General features: G+C 57.4%; 1 protein-coding gene across 3 annotated transcripts; it reads left to right on the top strand.

The window, feature by feature from the left end:
- The first annotated feature begins 415 nt into the window (after positions 1 to 415).
- Positions 416 to 11,193, top strand: THBS3 (thrombospondin 3). Of its 3 annotated transcripts, XM_070397472.1 has the most exons (23): positions 418 to 597; positions 1,639 to 1,845; positions 2,400 to 2,656; positions 2,758 to 2,860; positions 3,813 to 3,839; positions 4,051 to 4,133; positions 4,222 to 4,273; positions 4,400 to 4,548; positions 4,917 to 5,057; positions 5,299 to 5,376; positions 5,740 to 5,892; positions 6,108 to 6,218; positions 6,315 to 6,422; positions 6,733 to 6,892; positions 7,205 to 7,323; positions 7,440 to 7,492; positions 7,776 to 7,969; positions 8,641 to 8,819; positions 8,928 to 8,976; positions 9,152 to 9,348; positions 9,580 to 9,752; positions 10,665 to 10,804; positions 10,892 to 11,193. In XM_070397472.1, the coding sequence occupies exons 1-23, from the start codon at positions 519 to 521 to the stop codon at positions 10,948 to 10,950; spliced, it is 2,871 nt and encodes a 956-aa protein (XP_070253573.1). In that variant the 5' UTR covers positions 418 to 518; the 3' UTR covers positions 10,951 to 11,193. The 3 variants fall into 3 exon arrangements, with proteins under 3 accessions (XP_070253574.1, XP_070253573.1, XP_070253575.1); XM_070397473.1 differs by lacking the exon at positions 10,665 to 10,804 and having other exon boundaries at positions 416 to 597; XM_070397474.1 differs by lacking the exon at positions 4,051 to 4,133 and having other exon boundaries at positions 4,222 to 4,266.
- Positions 11,194 to 12,801: the final 1,608 nt, after the last annotated feature.

Here is a 12,801-nt window from a genome sequence, read left to right as displayed (position 1 = left end):
GGGAAATGGAGGTGCGGGCACGTGTCGGGGGACCTTCCCTCTAATAAAGAGCACCCGCCCTGTCCAAGCAGCGCACCCCCTGCCCCGTGGGCATGCCCTGGGCACCGGCGCTGCTTCCACCGCTCCCTTGGCTGCCTTTCATGCCAGCCGCGGAGGAATGCCCTGTCGGCGCTGCCCTGCCAGGGGTTTCCAGAAAACGGTAGCATGTGGTGGTGGCCCCCAACAAGGAGCTGCCAGGAGAGAGGGAGGCCGCCGACAAGATGAGCGGGCCGCGAAAGAGTGGCCGGAGACGGGAGGCCTCCAGGGCCCTGCCCCGGGGCCCGGGCTCCCGGAGCTGGGGATGCCTCCAGGGTGATTGGCAGCTCTTTGTTTCAGCCCCCCCTCGCCCGCCTGCTGCCCCCCCCCCCCGCAACTCCCCCTTCCAGTCCCTCCGCCCCCCCACCCCCCCTGCTCCCTCCGCCTAGCCTTTTCCCCTCCCAGCCGCCGGCCCGCCAGGGATAGCGAGCCGGCCGAGCGGCATGGAGACACAGGAACTTCGGGGGGCCCTGGCTCTTCTGCTCCTTTGCACTCTGGCATCTGCCGGTCAGGACCTGCAGGGTAAGCCTGTCTCCATCCTCTTCGGCCTCCCGCCGCCTGCCCGTTTGCCCTCAGCCTAGCAGCAGGGAACATGTGGGCCAGGGGAGAAGGGGAGAGTCCTGAAATGGAGCCAGGGCGCAGACATGGTGCGTTTTGGCCCCGTGGGAAGGAGTGGACACCAGAGGGTGGTAGGTGAGTGGGAACTGGCCAGAGGCAGCACGAAGCCAGGGCAGGGGACTCGGGAGCAGGATGCTAGGGCTGCCTGGCTGGATTGGTGTCTGAGCATCCCCAGGCACCACAGGGTCTAGGAGAGCAGCGTGAAGGTGGGTGCCCTGTGGTCCCCTAGGCTTCTTGGTCCCCTAGGCGGCCGGCTGCCCCAGGACAGGGTGGGGGTGGGGACCCAGAGGTCTGGGCTCCCCCGGAGGTCTGGGGTGGGGTGGGCCTGTGGGTGTGGGAGAGGTAGCTGAGGCAGATGACACAGGCACAGATTCTTCGCTGGCTGGGAGGGAAACCACAGATTGGCCAGAACACAGGAGGCAAAGGAGCTGGGTCCTGCATTCTCCAGGGAGAGAGCCAGACCGTGGGAGGGTCAGATCCCTCAGTGGGCAGCTGTTCTCATCCGGAGCGAGTGTGCTGAGCCCCCGGGGTGGGAGGAGGGGCACTGGGGTGCGGAGTGAGCCAGAGCCCGCTGTGTAAGAGAAACTGCCTTCCAGTTTCTGTGCTGTGGGCACCAGGTGCTGCCCCTGCCCAGAATCAGCAGCGACTCCCTTGCGCCACCTGGTGGAGAGGTCTCAGATTTGTGGGCCACTTTCTGTGTTTCCAAATGAGCCTCAGGCCTGTGGATTCCCAGAGAGCGGCGGTAGGCAGTGTTGGAGGGAAGGGAGGAATAACATCTTGTCCTCTGATAGCAGGAAGGGTTGCATTTTGAGGTGACTAACACTGTCTGGGGTGGGGAGGGTAGGCGGAGTGATGAAGGATGCCCCACCCCTGAGGGCTCAGGGACTTGGGCAGGATGCAGCATCTAACCCCATTCTCTGACCTTGATCATCCCTGCCTGACCAGTGATCGACCTGCTGACTGTGGGCGAGTCCCGGCAGATGGTCGCTGTGGCAGAGAAGATCCGGACAGCCCTGCTCACTGCTGGGGACATCTACCTCCTCTCCACCTTCCGCCTGCCTCCTAAACAGGGTGGTGTCCTCTTTGGCCTCTACTCTCGCCAAGACAACACACGATGGCTGGAGGCCTCTGTTGTGGGCAAGATAAACAAAGGTGACTGGTGGGCATCTCCTTTCCTGCAGCAGCGATCCCCTGAGCACTCTCCCTGACCCCCACTCCCATAGCCCTCTTAATTTTACTTGGGTCCCACTGGGGACCTTGGACTATCAGGCCGTGCCCAGGCACCAGGGCCACCTGGTATGGGGTACTTAGGAGGTACCCCAGAAAGCCAGGAACCCAAACAACAGGGTAAGGGCTGGTCTTCGACGGGATGGAATGTTGTACTCGGGATGCTTGTGGGGAGGGGGAAGGCATGACATTCCCGCAGCAGGGGTATGGAGAGGTCCCTCACATTCTTGGGGTAGTTTAGTGGGTGCAGAACCAGCTGTCACCTTGCAGGGGATAGAGTGATCTGATGCCACTGAAGACTAAGAAACTCCTAGTCTTTGAACCAATTTAAAAAAACATACATACAAGGTGTTGACAGATGCATAGCTGAGTAAGGGATCATAGAGACTAGAGATGTGGCATCCTGAAGAGTTGATCCAAGGCTCAATGGGGAGACGGGATGGGGGACAGTGCCCATACTGACCTCCCGTCCTGGGCAGTGCTGGTGCGGTACCAGCGGGAGGATGGCAAAGTCCATGCAGTGAACCTACAGCAAGCAGGCCTGGCCGACGGGCGCACACACACAGCTCTCCTGCGACTCCGAGGCCCATCCCGCCCCAGCCCTGCTCTGCAGCTCTATGTGGACTGCAAACTAGGCGATCAGCATGCTGGTCTCCCGGCCTTGGCCCCCATTCCTCCAGCGGAGGTCAATGGGCTGGAGATTCGGACTGGACAGAAGGCTTACTTGAGGATGCAGGTAAGGAGGAGGGGAGGACCCGGGAGTTCCTGTGGAAACAGTTTGCACCAGTGCGAGGAGTTGGTAGGTCCTCCCACCCGGTTCTGCTCCTCTCCCCCCAGGGCTTCGTGGAATCTATGAAGATGATTCTAGGCGGGTCCATGGCCCGGGTCGGAGCCTTGAGTGAGTGTCCGTTCCAGGGGGACGAGTCCATCCACAGTGCAGGTAACACAGTGACTTCCACCAGCTGACACCCTGGACCCCAGATCACATTCTGTCGTCTTTGGTGATTCACATCCTTTTGACCTCCCCTTAACATTCATTCCTTGGTTCACCTATTCATCGGGCTCTGGCGCTGTTACCCCAAATCTCCTTCACCTCTGACTGATCTCCAAATGATAAAGCCATACCAAAAGGTGTGGGTTAAAAAAATCTCCCTGTCCTGATAAAAAGACCAAAACTAAAAATAAAAATCTCCCTGTTCAGGTCATAGAAGAATAGAATGTTAACTGCTCGGTCTTGGTTTTGAGTGAGATAAGGGTCTTGGTCTATTTTTAGCTCCCATTGGTGCCGTCACCGACCAGCGGCTTCTCTGAGCACTGTCCATCTGCCTGGTCTGACAGGGATGTTCAGAGGCTCTTACCTAAATAAAACACCCACATCTTCCACATAGTTCAAAGGCAGTGCTCTTAATCTGAATTCTTTTTCTGTCATGTTGCATGCCTCTGTATCTGCACTCTAGGACCCTTAATCTGAATTCTTTTTCTGTCATGTTGCATGCCTCTGTATCTGCACTCTAGGACCCTTAATCTTAATTCTTTTTCTATCATGTTGCAAAAGGCAGTGCTCTTGAGGGAGAAGCTTGGGAGGGAGGAGATGGCATATATTGTGGCCCTGGCCCTGCTTTGGGTTACCTCCCTCGATCCCTTCTGCGACTCCCATGTCTGGGAATCGGAAAGATTTGGGTTCTGACTGTCTGAGGCAACTCCCTTAGAGGGCCCCTCACCTGTGTAAAAAGCTGGTGTTGCTGCCTGTCACCTCTGACCTCCACCATCTAACACCCCCTCTCTTTATTCCATGGCTCCAGCCCTTTGTTTCCATTCTTTTCCTTCTTCCTCTTCACCAGCCAGGCCCCTCTTTACAACTCCATCCTCTGATTGTGTTTTCTTCTCTCTAGTGGCCAGCGCTCTTCACTCCATCCTAGGTGAGCAGGCCGTGATGCGGTGGGAGGGCATGAGCGTGTGGAGGAAGTGCCCGGCTTTGGCAGCTGCCTGAGACTAAGTCCTCTTCAGTCAGGAATAGGGTGGAATTTAAAGGTGGTGGGGGTAGCAGTCGCAGGAGCTGGCTTATGACCCAAAGAGGGACCAGGGCTGGCGTCGCAGTTCTGAGCCTCTCTGCATCCTGGGCCTTGACAGGGGAGCAAACCAAGGCGCTGGTCACCCAACTCACCCTCTTCAACCAGATCCTGGTGGAGCTGCGGGATGATATCCGAGACCAGGTTGGAGCCGGTCAGCAAAGGGGAGCAGACTCTGAGGTGGGGTGGCAAATGCTGAGAGCTGACTCTTCCCCATTCTTGTGTCTGGCAGGTGAAGGAAATGTCCCTGATCCGAAACACCATCATGGAGTGTCAGGTGTGCGGTGAGTGGGAGAGCAGGGGAGGGCTCCAGGGGTGATCACGGCGCTGCCCGCCCCATGGCGTGGGCCTCCAGTTCCGGTGATGTGAGTGGTGACCTCTGTGTGGCTCTGACTGTGCCCTCCCTGCAGGCTTCCATGAGCAGCGTTCCCACTGCAGCCCCAATCCCTGCTTCCGAGGCGTGGACTGCATGGAAGTGTACGAGTATCCTGGCTACCGCTGTGGGCCCTGCCCCCCTGGCCTGCAGGGCAATGGCACCCACTGCACTGACATCAATGAGGTGGGGAAGGGCAGAGTCTGGAAGGGCACAGAAAGCCGGGAGGGAGGAAGTTAGAAGAGGCCCAAGAAGCTGGGGAAATGTTGGTCTGAAGCAGAGTTACCCGAGGTTTAGGAGAGGCTGGAGACCAGGAAAGAAGTGTGAGAAGGAAGATAGAAGGCCTGAGGCAAAGACTGAAGGACCACACAGGGAAGGTGTTGGAGGAGTGGGAGATTGAGATGGTTAGTTGGCAGGGAGCCCAGAGGGAGGCTGGACGCGGGGCTCAGAGCACAGTGATGTTGGGTGGGAAGGGCTGCACATGGGACACCAGGAGCAGGGGTCCCAGGATCACAGGCAGGGGCCTGACTTCTTCCTTCTCATCTGGTCCCCAGTGCGCTCATGCCGACCCTTGTTTCCCGGGATCAAGCTGCATCAATACCATGCCTGGTTTCCACTGCGAGGCCTGTCCTCAGGGCTACAAAGGCACACGGGTGTCCGGTGTGGGCATCGACTATGCCCGAGCCAGCAAACAGGTCAGGTGGGGTAGAGTGTGTGAACAAGAGAGCTTGGCCTTGCAGGGGCCAGGGGGTTCTGGGTTGGCCACGGGGCTCTTGGGATAAATGGGCTGAGGCTACTGTCTCATCTGCTGGCTTTGCATTGGTTTGGGGTCTGGGCTTCCTGTCAGTGTTCACAGATAAGGCCACACCAGTGCCCTCTCCTGTATCTGAGGAGACCTACCCCAGGTCTGGTTCTACCCCACCTCTGCCCCTTCAGGTCTGCAACGATGTTGATGAATGCAATGATGGGAACAATGGTGGCTGTGACCCAAACTCCATCTGCACCAATACAGTGGTGAGCTGAATACCCTGAGTGTGCCTGGGGTGGTGGGAATGTGCAACCCCCTCTTCAGACTTCCTGCTTCCCCTCCTCTTTCCCCCAGGGCACTACACATAGTTGGTGTTCTTCATGGACCCGGTTTTGCCGCTTAACTAGCTGTGACCTTTAGCAAGTTTTGTACCTTTTCTGAGCCTCACGTTCCTTGCTTGAAAAGTGGGGCTATTATCTACCTAGAAAGGTTGTCAGGAGAATCCGAGGTCATTGATAGACCTGACATATAGTGAGTGCCCGTCCTACACCCCTCAGGTGGCATAGTGCTGGTCCTGGGTGCCTGGTAGGCTGGCCCTCTTTCCTGAGACTGTGTTTCCCTTCTCTTAGGGCTCTTTCAAGTGTGGTCCCTGTCGCCTGGGCTTCCTGGGCAACCAAAGCCAGGGCTGCTTTCCGGCTCGGACCTGCCACAGCCCAGCCCACAGCCCCTGCCACGTCCATGCGCACTGCCTCTTTGAACGCAATGGTGCAGTGTCCTGCTCGGTGAGCTGGGCCTGAGGTGTAGAAGGAAAAGGCAGAATCTGGGGATGGGATAGGGCTAGTGGACATGTTCAGGGATTGGGATGAGGACCTTCATGGGGAAGGGAAGTTGGCCTGGGCCCAGGAACTGGGTGATGAGAATAGAGCTTGAAGCAGGGGGAAGGGTGGGCTTGGGGCAGCCAGCCGACTGCTAACTCCCACCCTTTGTGTTGCCCCAGTGTAACGTGGGCTGGGCCGGGAACGGGAACGTGTGTGGGCCAGACACTGACATCGATGGCTACCCAGATCAGGCGCTGCCCTGCATGGACAACAACAAGCACTGCAAGCAGGTGCAGCTGCAGCTGCCGGCGGGCGCGTGAGCAGGGTGGGCGCCCCAGGCTGGGGCAGGCCAGAACTCGTCCATCCATCTCCTCCCTGACCTTTAGGACAACTGCCTTTTGACACCTAACTCTGGGCAGGAAGACGCTGATAATGATGGCGTGGGGGACCAGTGCGATGATGATGCTGATGGGGACGGGATCAAGAACGTTGAGGTGGCTCCCAGACATTCTGTTCCTCCTAGTCCTGTACTTTCCTCCCTGCCTCTGTCGCCTGGTCCCATAACCCTGCTCCCCCTACCTCTGGCCCCTGGCAGCTCTGCAGGAAGGGCTCTAGTACTACCAATGAGGGAGGCCTAGCCTGGTGCCTAGGACAAGGGAGACTATCTAGAGGTTGGGTGGGTGGGGCCGCACCAAGCGGGTGGACCATCACAGGGTTGGTGATCGTAGACAAGGGCACAGGGACATGGTGGGTGCTAGGTGGCCAGTGGTTTGAGGGAGGCCTGACTCTTTCCTTCCCACCCAGGACAACTGCCGGCTGTTCCCCAACAAGGACCAGCAAAACTCAGATACAGATTCATTTGGTGACGCCTGTGACAACTGCCCCAACGTCCCCAACAATGACCAGAAGGACACAGATGGCAATGGGGAAGGGGATGCCTGTGACAACGACGTGGATGGGGATGGTGCAGGCCTGGGCTGAGGGGGTGGGAGACCTGTAAGAATTTGGAGACAGTGGGAATGAAACAGAGAGACTAGGAAGTCTGAGAACTGGGGGAGGGTGTTCTTATGAAAGTTAGCCTGGGTGATTTCCTACGGCAGATGTCAATGGGAATGTAAGGTAGGGTATAGGGTTAGGCAGGGGGAGAGCAGGCAAGAGGGTGAGAAAGGTATGGGAAGATTTCCTGAATAGCTATCCTCTGGATGGGAGACAAAGCTCAGGGCTTTCGCCAGCCTAGGAGAGTGTGACAACCTTTGGCCATCCCCATGTCTTCTAGGCATCCCCAATGGACTGGACAATTGCCCTAAAGTCCCCAACCCCCTACAGACAGATAGGGATGAGGATGGTGTGGGAGATGCTTGTGACAGCTGCCCTGAAATGAGCAATCCTACCCAGGTACAGGGAATGGAGAGGGCAGGGAAGGGGTGGGTGGACTGATGGGTGATAGGAAGTGGTCAGGTCACCCTCTTCAGTTATCAAGAGGAGATGGTGAGAGCAGTTCCCTCTCTCAGACAGATGCAGACAGTGACCTGGTGGGGGATGTCTGTGACACCAATGAAGACAGGTAGGGTTTTGGCCAAGAGATAAAAGATCTTCCAGGGGATACTTAATTTCTCTCTAGTATATTCTCAATTCTATGGTTTAGCCCTAATCCTCCACTACTGTTGAACAGGAAGTTATTCCTGTAGTCTGTCCTCCATTTCTACTTCTGGACCTTCACCTGGCTGACTGTAAGGGGTCTGGTTGAACAGAGGGTATACCTCATACCTCAGAGACTCCTAAGCAGGTGACAAGGGAAGGATGTGGTACCGTTAGAGCTTTTATCTGGTGCCTGTTCTTCTGGGCAGCGATGGAGATGGACATCAGGACACCAAAGACAACTGCCCACAGCTACCCAATAGTTCCCAGCTGGACTCGGACAATGATGGGCTTGGAGATGAGTGTGATGGGGACGATGACAATGATGGTGTCCCAGATTATGTGCCTCCTGGTCCTGATAACTGTCGCCTGGTACCCAACCCCAATCAGAAGGACTCCGATGGTAAGGCTGGGGTCCCAGAGGATTGGACTGGTGTGGGCTTTGCTCATGGAGAGGTGGTAGACTTGCTGGGGAGTTAGAAAGGGTAGGGTGGGGAGAGAGAGGTCAAGAATGCAAGACCGCCGAAACCGGTTTGGCTCAGTGGATAAAGCGTTGGCCTGCAGACTGAAAGGTCCCAGGTTCGATTCCGGTCAAGGGCATGTACCTTGGTTGTGGGCACATCCCCAGTGGGAGATGTGCAGGAGGCGGCTGATCGATGTTTCTCTCATCGATGTTTCTGACTCTCTATCTCTCTCCCTTCCTCTCTGTAAAAAATCAATAAAATATATTTAAAAAAAAAGAAAAAAAAGAATGCAAGACCCACCCTAGCTGGTTTGGCTCAGTGGATAGAGCTTCGGCCTGATAACTGAAAGGTCCCAGGTTCAATCCTGGTCAAGGGCACATGCCTGGGCTGGCTCGATCCCCAGTGGGGGGCATGAAGGAGGCAGCTGATCAGTGAGTCTCTCTCATCACTGAAGTTTCTATCTCTCTCTTCTCTCCCTTCCTCTCTGAAATCAATAAAGATATATTTTAAAAAAAGAAAGAAAGAAAATAATGCAAGGCCCAAGGGGTAGTAGTGTCAGCTGGTGGCAGTGGCCACGGCATTCCTGAGTGCCTAGCCCCACTCTTCCCAGGCAATGGCATTGGCGATGTGTGTGAGGATGACTTTGACAATGATGCGGTGGTCGACCCCCTGGATGTGTGCCCTGAAAGTGCAGAGGTAACACTCACAGATTTTCGGGCCTATCAGACCGTCGTCTTGGACCCTGAAGGGGATGCTCAGATTGATCCAAACTGGGTCGTGCTCAACCAGGTACTAGGGCAGTGGGCTGGGTGGGTGCGGTCAGACCAAACTCCCAGGCAGGGCCTAGGTGGGTAGCGCACCTGGATCAGGTCTTTCTTCTTTATTGCCCATCACCAGGGCATGGAAATCGTTCAGACCATGAACAGTGACCCTGGCCTGGCAGTTGGTATGTGAGGGATACCCAGTTCAATGCCTTCCAAATAGAGGAATCTGACAGGGGCAGAGGGTGGGGACAAGCTGGCCACACATACAGCAGGCATCCCTTCCCACCCCCAGTGCACAATGGGCCACTAGTAGCTTTGCTGCCCTGATCTTGATCCCACACACCCACCCACCCCTAGGATATACCGCCTTCAACGGTGTGGACTTTGAAGGCACCTTCCATGTGAACACCGTGACCGATGATGACTACGCAGGCTTCCTCTTCAGCTACCAGGACAGTGGCCGCTTCTACGTGGTCATGTGGAAGCAGACGGAGCAGACCTACTGGCAGGCCACACCTTTCCGGGCTGTTGCCCAGCCTGGGCTGCAGCTCAAGGTCCCACAGCTGCCCAGATTCCCCAATCCAGGACCCATTCCCAAAACCTCTCCCCCTACCTGAGTGGGAACCCTCTTACTCAGACATTGGGTCTGGAGGTTGGCTCCCCGGGGCTTCAGAACATTCTCCTGACCACCTGGACTTCCTTTCCCACCTGTACTTACCAACCTGTTGTCTCTGCCCTCATTTGGTTCCTGTGGTTGACCCACTGTCTTTGCCAATGCCCTTCAGGCAGTGACATCAGTGTCTGGCCCAGGTGAGCACCTCCGGAATGCCTTGTGGCATACTGGCCACACCCCTGATCAGGTACGACTGCTGTGGACTGACCCACGAAATGTGGGCTGGCGCGACAAGACCTCCTACCGCTGGCAGCTGCTGCACCGGCCTCAAGTTGGCTACATTCGGTGAGGGGACAGGCTGCCTGCCTCCTGAGGGACCCCAGGCTCAGCCTTTCCTTCCCTTTTAGCTGGGACTCACCAGTGACCCCGCTACTCAGTGCCTTGGTGCCATGGGCCCAGACTGGGACCACTTCTCTCCATCCTCTTTCACCACAGACACGCTGCCTCAGCCCTGTTTTCTTCCTAGCATCAGGCGGCCTGGGCTCTAGTGCTGATGACATATTGGCAATGTTGGGCAAGTCCTTCCTTTTCTGTGCTCCATTTCCACTCAGTAAAACAAGGGCAACTCTGGGAGCCTCCAAAGCCCAGGCCAGTCTGCGGAGAGGGACATCATATCCAGCCCTTTCACTGGGTGGGACAGCCCAGAAGCTGCCTCCTCAAGGGGTCTGACCTGGAAGGGACCATCATTGACAGATGTGCAAACCAAGACCCAGACTTCACAGCTCTTCAGAGCAGGGCTGAGGCCTCTTAGTTCAGCACTTTGTCCACGACTTTGCATTTCCTAGTTGGTGGGGATGACAGGGAAGGGAGAGGAAATGGCCAAGAGCCCAGAGTCCAGACACTGGGGTTGGTTTCCCTTTAAGGTTCCTGGGGCTGTGGGGCGCCAGGGCAAGGGATAAGGGAGGGGTGGACCAGAGCCTGGGAAGCGGGTGACTTCACCCCCCAGCCCATTGTGTTCATCGTCATGGCAACCCAATCCTCGCTTGGAATGCGGCTGGTGCTTTGAGATGCAAAGGGGGCTGGACAAAGAGCCAGGGGCCCCAAGCCTGAGAAAAGCACCCCCTTCCCTCCCCTTTCCTTCCTTCTCTCAGGCCTGGTGAGCTAAGCTAAGGGGGGTTGGGGATGAGCAGGGCCCCAGCATAGTGGCACAGTGCCCACTGGTACCCTGGCACCAACGGAAACCCCTATCCTGGACAGAGTGAAGCTCTATGAGGGTCCCCAGCTAGTGGCGGATTCTGGGGTGATCATTGACACATCCATGCGAGGGGGGCGTCTTGGTGTATTCTGCTTCTCCCAAGAAAACATCATTTGGTCCAATCTCCAATACCGATGCAATGGTGAGGCTCTCTACCCCTATCAGCCTGACCTCTCATGCCCTCATGGGAGAGTCACATCCTTGACTTTAATCGTTTCTCCTTCCTCAGACACAGTTCCCGAGGACTTTGAGCCATTCCGGAGGCAGCTGCTCCTTGGAAGAGTGTGAAGAGGTGGCTACCAGATTCAAAATCCTGATTTTAGACCCTTTGCCCTTGGGATCCATCCCGGTGGCCCCGGGGTCTAATCTACAGCCCCTCAGCCAAGCGCACACCCTCCTCTGGCACCATCAGGAGTTCAGCCCCAGAGGAGTGGTGACTGTTGAGATGGGAAGTTTTCAAGGGGCATTTCTCAGGCGCTAACCCCAGGAAAGATAAGAGCATATTACCATAAAGTTCCAGTTGTTTTCTAAGCCAGTGCAGTTGCTTATTTTAGGGATTTTCCGGGGTAGTGACCAATGAAAAAGGATCCTGAGAAGGGTAAGGGAGAGGGCTGGTAGGATGGAAGTTAGAGGAAGTTTGGCTGAGCTTGGGGCACGGTGAGGCAGGTGCTGGGTGAGGGTTAGGGGAAGGATGGGGCTGGGGTAGGTGAAGGATGAGGTGCTGGTCAGAGGGTGGTTAAAGTTCTCCCAGCCCCACTTACTTACGATGGCAGCAGCGACACTCCAGTCAATAGATCGGTCAGGATCGAGAGCCAGGAGGGCTGGGGCTGCCCCGCTCGGGGTGAGCGAGGGGCCGGGGGGCCGGGAGGGCCGGAGGCCGGGACGAGTGCAATATTGGCGGGGGAAAGAACAACACTGCACCGCGTCCCGTCCCTCCCGCCCGCCCGGGGCCCGGGATCCCGCTCCCCACCGCTTAAAGCGGGACCAGCCCAAGGACCCGGAGCGCTCTGGGAAGTTGAGTTCACCTGGGAGGCCAGAGGGACTTGGCGGCCGGAAGAGGGGGAAGGGGATGGGAAGGGGAGGTGGGGGGAGAGGGAGAAGGCCGAAGGGACGACACTGGTATCCCGGAAGGCCGCTTTCTGACGCCGGCGTTGTGCGCGCTTGCTCTTTAAATACTCCGACTGCACGGCGCGGAGCTGTCGCCATGGTAACGCGTATCCCAGCAACTGAACTAAAGGCTGTTGCCTGGCAACTCCAGGGTTGAAGTTTGGAGGCCGCCCACCTAGATACCCGCGCGTTCTTTCGCGGGCGGGCGGAGGGCTTCCCCGCCCCTCCCACCGCGCCGGGCGCTGACGTCCCGCCGGGCGCCGCACAAAGCCGCGCCAACCGGGTGGAGAGCTGTTGTCCCAGGCTTCCCGCCGAACCGGTGTGTTTAAAGTTAATTTTTCAATCTGTATTCGTCGGGGCTAGGAATTGTGTCCCTAACGCGGATGTAGCTGCTTCCGTTGGCCGAGACCGCAACCCAGCACCTCGGCGGAGGCCAGACGCCCTAAATTCCGTGCGCCGCTGTGGACACCTCTCTGGTCCCAGATATTTCTGTCCTTTAATCTATCTCCGTTCTCCAAAGTGACGCGACCTCATACACTTTTACCATGTGCTTACCTGCTCCAAATACCACTCTGCTCCCCCAAAAGATAGCCCACGGTCCCCCCAATACCATTCTGTGTCCTACCTATTATCTGACTCCTAAATACGTAACCTGTCGCACCGCCCCCCACTTTTCCGATGTACTTTCTTACGTGCCTCGCCCACTTTTCCGTGTACCTCAGGATCACACCCACTCAGCGCCATTTCCCGCAGACATCGCCCCACGCGCCCGCGTCCCCTCCTACGGTCCCCAGCCGCTCCGTCGATGGCGCATTCCTCCCCTTCTCTGTCCCAGCCACTGGCTCTCGTCCCCGGGGCGCTGCCCTCCTAGCCTCTCCCGGCCCCCGGTTAGGCAGCGCCGCCGTCCAACCTCCTCCCCGACCCGGGCAGCCTCCCGACCCGCCGGGGCAGGCGTCGTGGGCTCCGTGCGGCCACCAGAGGGCAGGAGAGCCCGGCCACCCGCGGGCGGCCCGCTATCCGGTGGAGGGCTGG

The sequence above is a fragment of the Myotis yumanensis genome, unplaced genomic scaffold (genome assembly GCF_028538775.1).
Source record: "Myotis yumanensis isolate MYYU_CA2020_CCGP unplaced genomic scaffold, mMyoYum1.0.hap1 SCAF_17, whole genome shotgun sequence".
Lineage (NCBI taxonomy): Eukaryota > Metazoa > Chordata > Mammalia > Chiroptera > Vespertilionidae > Myotis > Myotis yumanensis.
The sequence above is the reverse complement of the archived record's forward strand: the minus strand, read 5'-3'. Positions and strand labels throughout refer to the sequence as shown.